The 4623-nt window shown below is 40.5% G+C and overlaps 1 protein-coding gene across 2 annotated transcripts in view; it reads right to left on the reverse strand.

Moving 5' to 3' along the window:
* tnnt3a (troponin T type 3a (skeletal, fast)) overlaps window positions 1–3242 on the reverse strand; it is a 10603-nt gene extending 7361 nt beyond the window's left edge. The window contains exons 1-4 of one of the 2 annotated variants that reach the window (XM_008410667.2): window positions 3143–3242; window positions 1502–1542; window positions 1260–1273; window positions 680–688 (exon numbers count right to left, since the gene is read on the reverse strand). In XM_008410667.2, the coding sequence (XP_008408889.1) occupies window positions 680–688; window positions 1260–1273; window positions 1502–1521 (43 nt within the window). In that variant the 5' untranslated portion in view covers window positions 1522–1542; window positions 3143–3242. The remainder of the gene's footprint in view (window positions 1–679; window positions 689–1259; window positions 1274–1501; window positions 1543–3142) is intronic. The other variant, XM_008410668.2, reaches the window with a different exon arrangement.
* Window positions 3243–4623: the final 1381 nt, after the last annotated feature.

Raw genomic sequence — 4623 nt, forward strand, 5'->3', positions numbered from 1 at the left:
TCCAGAGGTGAAAGGAAGGTAGTATGTGCAGACAGCATCAAGACGTTAGTGGGGTCTTTGCATTGAAAGGGATGATAGAATAATAACCCCGTCCCCCTTCTTGCCACATACCTTCAGGCTCAATCAGTGGCTCTGGTTCTGGTTCTGGCTCTGGTTCTGCCACTGGCTCTGGCTCTGGTTCTACCACTGGTTCTGGTTCAGGCTCAGGCTGTGCCTCTGGCTCAGGGGCTGCCTCAGGGGCAACCTCTACCTCCTGTACTACCTCCACTTCTACAGCTAAACAGCATGCAGCAAATCATTGTGGAGATGGAGGTGGGGGTGGGGGTAGCAAGAGATTTAATAGAAGCGGGAGAGAGGAAGAGGGGGAAAGAGATGGATGTTTTCAGTTCTGGACATGGAAGGGAACATGTGAGTTAATGATAATGCTATTTGGTCAGTTTCCACAAGATGGCGCCAAAGCATGTGAGACAGCAGGCATCGGAAAGARAAATAAAAAAAGACCATTGATGGATGAAATGGGATTGTAGCTGCACTGCCACTTATATGTTTTTAATTTTAAATACTGTTAATGTTAAACAGCATGCTGCATAAAGTATATCTGGAAGAACTCACAAGTGGGTCATAAATGAGTTATTATTTTTTTTTAATGTTACGGTTGGTAGTTTGCCGGCTGTCTTACCATCGTATTCTTGATCCGAGAAAGAAAGGAGCAGAAGAATATTATCATKTCATCCCATTGGTACCCATTTTTCATAAAGTATAAATGTAAATGATGGGCACAGTGGGAATCCATGCTAAGCGAAACAAAGCAGTCATTCTGGGCTGATCGGAGCTTTAAGATGAATAAAACAATCATTTTTCAGATGGAAGTGTGCTCAGCTCAGAAGGACAGCTACAACTGCAGATAGTCATGCAGAGCTGGAAGACTATATTTGCAAACAGGGCAATTGGATTTCAAACAGCAAGGTCAGTTTTCTTTCTTTTTTTTTTTTTTTTTGCTGCAACCAGCAAAAATGCTACAGCAACAAAAACATTAAATTTCTGTCTGCACAGTTTCAATCTGGAGGAGTCAAGCCAAACCTGCAAACAGACAAAACTGTCCAGTGCTAACTTTCTACGGGGAATGGAAAGTCAGTTAGAGAATGTTCAGAAATGTCATTTTGATTTAGCATGGAGCTCCCAATTGTACCTGGGCAGATWCTTTGACAATGTAAATATAAATATAGATACATTTAAGTACAGAAAATGTAGTTACTTACCCTCGACCTGCTCACTGCAAAACACAAGACAAAAACAAGTTAGCAGAAARAAATTCTCACCACTAYAGAATATAGCAATATGTTCAAGAGTAAAGACTATTTTTTTTGCAAATTTCTCAAGAGGAAATGAAAGCTGCTTTAAAGCAAAAGCTGAGATTTTTTTGTTTTGTTTGTTTAATCAACAACACTCACAAATGTAATGAAACATTTTTATTTCTGAGAGGAAATGGGAGAAGACTTACACTTCCTCTGCGTCAGACATGGTGGCAGTAGACTTTAAAACCTTAAAACCAAAGAAAACAGGAGYTTAAAGTCTGTCTTTAAGGAGTAACTGTGTCTCCTGTTGTATTTATAGCTCAGGGTTGAGTAGCAGATGCCTTAAATATGTRCAGCAGACCCCACCCTAAATGAGCCCCAACCTGTTTACTTTCACACTATCCTCCTTAGTAGAAATAAATGAAACRAAATKATTACATTTGATTTATTGTAAATGTTTCCCCCAATAATATTTATTGACACTTCTTTCTAACGTAATGATATCCGAACCGCTTGGTTTTATAATTGGTGTAAAACGTTGAACTGAAATTTGAGCCACAGTCATAAATTTGCTTCTCTCATGATAAATGAGAAGGAGACTAAACATAGATTTATGCCAATAGTCTGTTTTTAACTACCGAGGCAGGAGATTAATATTGCAGTGGAGGGAAAAAAAGGTCCAGTGATAGTGTTACAGGTCAGCCTGCTGTCCTCCCCCATCAGCAGCTTATGTGTTAAAGATGATTTTGTCTTTTTGCCAGTAACGGGGCGGATATCCACTCAGCATCAATTTTTCCACATTCTAAATCTGTTTCAGCATTTTATCTGGGAGCATGTCAGCTGACTTGGTACAGTGCCATTAAAACCCAACATCAAACACCCAGTACCCGACTTTACTCATCACTAAATCCATTGCCTGATGGAATCTTYGGTTATTTGTGTACGTTATAAATSTCTTTTGCACAGGGCCACTGTGAAAMCCTCCTGACATCACAACTTTCTCTCAATGACAGCTGCACAGATCTCAGATTTGGTTTCACTTTGCATGATGTAAAATATTGGATTCCATCCTCTGGACGTCCTCCAGCATCATTCCCTTATATGGATTTTTTCTGCTCTCACATGGTTCCTTCAATCATCCTCAAGGCGCCTTGTTGACTGAAGTCGCTTTACTTGGGATTTACAACAAAGTCCTGAACGGTTTGACAGATGTAGTTTCTTTCCACATTTCAATGTGATGTCAGTAAACTAGGTGTGTTGGCATTTGGATAATGCCAACACATTCAGTCTTGTATTCAGTATTTCACTGTCCACATGCAAAATTGTCAAATAAAAACTTCAGCAGTGGAGAAAAAGTGCATGCTTAAAAGTGCAGGAGAAAATCTGAGCTAAGGTTCTGAGCCATCTGTAAATCCCTTCAGCATCTCATTGAGTCAAACCTGACTCCAGCCAAGACAACACAAAAAACTACAACAAAGTCCAGCTGCACATCTGACAAGAAATTGAGATTAATCTGCTTGCATTGTGTCTCCATTARAAGTGCTAAACAAACAGTATATTTTATGCTCACGCTAAAGTCAGACAGATGTACGTCAGTACAGTGAGCCCATTGATCATCAGCTCTTCTGGCAAGCAGAAACACATCAAATATTTGCTTTTTGGAGCTCAAACACAAACATGTCTTCCAGTAGCTATCGCTCTGATCTTTGTAGATGCCTCAACTGGTGATGACAGTGATTTTAAGACACATGGACTCAGTTTGCACCTGACTTTAGGTGATGTTTAGAGACATTGCAGTTGAGCTCCCACCCTCATCCACACATGCAGTCACTCTTGTTCTGCCTTACCTCAGAAAAGCTGAATGAAGTGAGCTCCCTGTTGGCCAAGACAGGCTGTAAGGTTCTGCAAACTCACCACCGTGATTATGTCCTTCTGTTATAGTGACACTTGATCCGTTCAACCTCCCTATTGGCCAGAGGTCGGGCTTGAAGACACGTCCGTCCCTGTCATGGGGCAGGATCCACATCTTCAGTGTGCACCCACGCCCTACACAAGTGCTCAATAAGGAGATGGAAGGCTCGAATGCTAAGGAGGGAGGTTCTAGTTTGGTGAGAGCAACGGAGAAGGTGCCTGCAGGATGCTATTCTGGTGTCGCTGCATTAGGCAAGCAAATTTCATCGAAGCGGGAGACGGGAGCTGATCATCAAGGAGAACAGCAGGTGGTGCTTCAGAAACAAATCCAGACAAGCACAATGTACAGTTTACATGGAAAAATAATAACATTCAGAAGATTTGTTGAGAYCAACATTTACATCAAAAATGTTGAAACTTCTCTATTGGTTGTTCTTTCATTGCATGTTCATTTATGTGTTTCTCACAGTGATATTGATGGTAGAGATTTTGATTTGCCTGTAGTTTACATCCTTCATAGCCGACATCACGTTAGAGGTGCTGTTCTTCTTTGTTGTTGAATAAATTCAGGTCTGACAGAAAGCAGCAGAATTTGATTTGTATTTCTGATGAGCTGCAGCTTGCGTCATCCAGGAAACTCATCAGAGGCCTATTGCATACAGTGGGGCTTTGTAAGATCTTCTCACATTGAAGTTGACCTTGCCTTCCACCAGATGGTGCTGTAATRACAGGAGAATAACAGACCAGGAGTCATAGCACCCTGCTCATGCCAATGAAGCCTAATAGTAAAAAGAGAAAAGGGAACAAACTGGGATCTTGGCGATTAGAAAACAAGRAGAAAGGCTTCACATTTGAATAATGCCAACATCATCAGTCTTGTGTTCAGTTTAACAAGTTAAGTATTTCCCAAAACGTTAAGAAGATGAGGGCAGGTTTTCATACTAACTGACTAAATGTGGTCTCTAGTAGTTGTCGTAGAGGCTGATGGACTGAGGGAGAGGGCAGAATGTGAGAACCTGACAAGTCATTGGTTTGGAACACAGTGACCTAGTGCAGTGGTGGTGTGTGAAACAGGGACTGCTTTTCTATAGTTATTACTGATTTGAAATGGAAAAAAAAAAACCCTCTCCACTTCAAAATGGAAATATATCACATTAAACATTAAATTCATTTTAATATAAATTAAGGGTCCAGGAAAGAGAAAAACATTTCCTCTGGTTGGTAACTTGGTGGAAACCAGAAGAGTCCTTCTTATCAAAGAATACTCTCAGGATTTCTAAAATTGATACTAAAAATGTATCTACTCTGCACTTGTATGGCAACAAAAATGACTTAAAAAGACTATCTTGATTCAGTTTTTGCTTTTGGAGTTATCAAAAGGTCCCTCTTGAAAATGAGATCTGGATCTCAATGGGGT

The sequence above is a fragment of the Poecilia reticulata genome, linkage group LG6 (genome assembly GCF_000633615.1).
Source record: "Poecilia reticulata strain Guanapo linkage group LG6, Guppy_female_1.0+MT, whole genome shotgun sequence".
Classification (NCBI taxonomy): domain Eukaryota; kingdom Metazoa; phylum Chordata; class Actinopteri; order Cyprinodontiformes; family Poeciliidae; genus Poecilia; species Poecilia reticulata.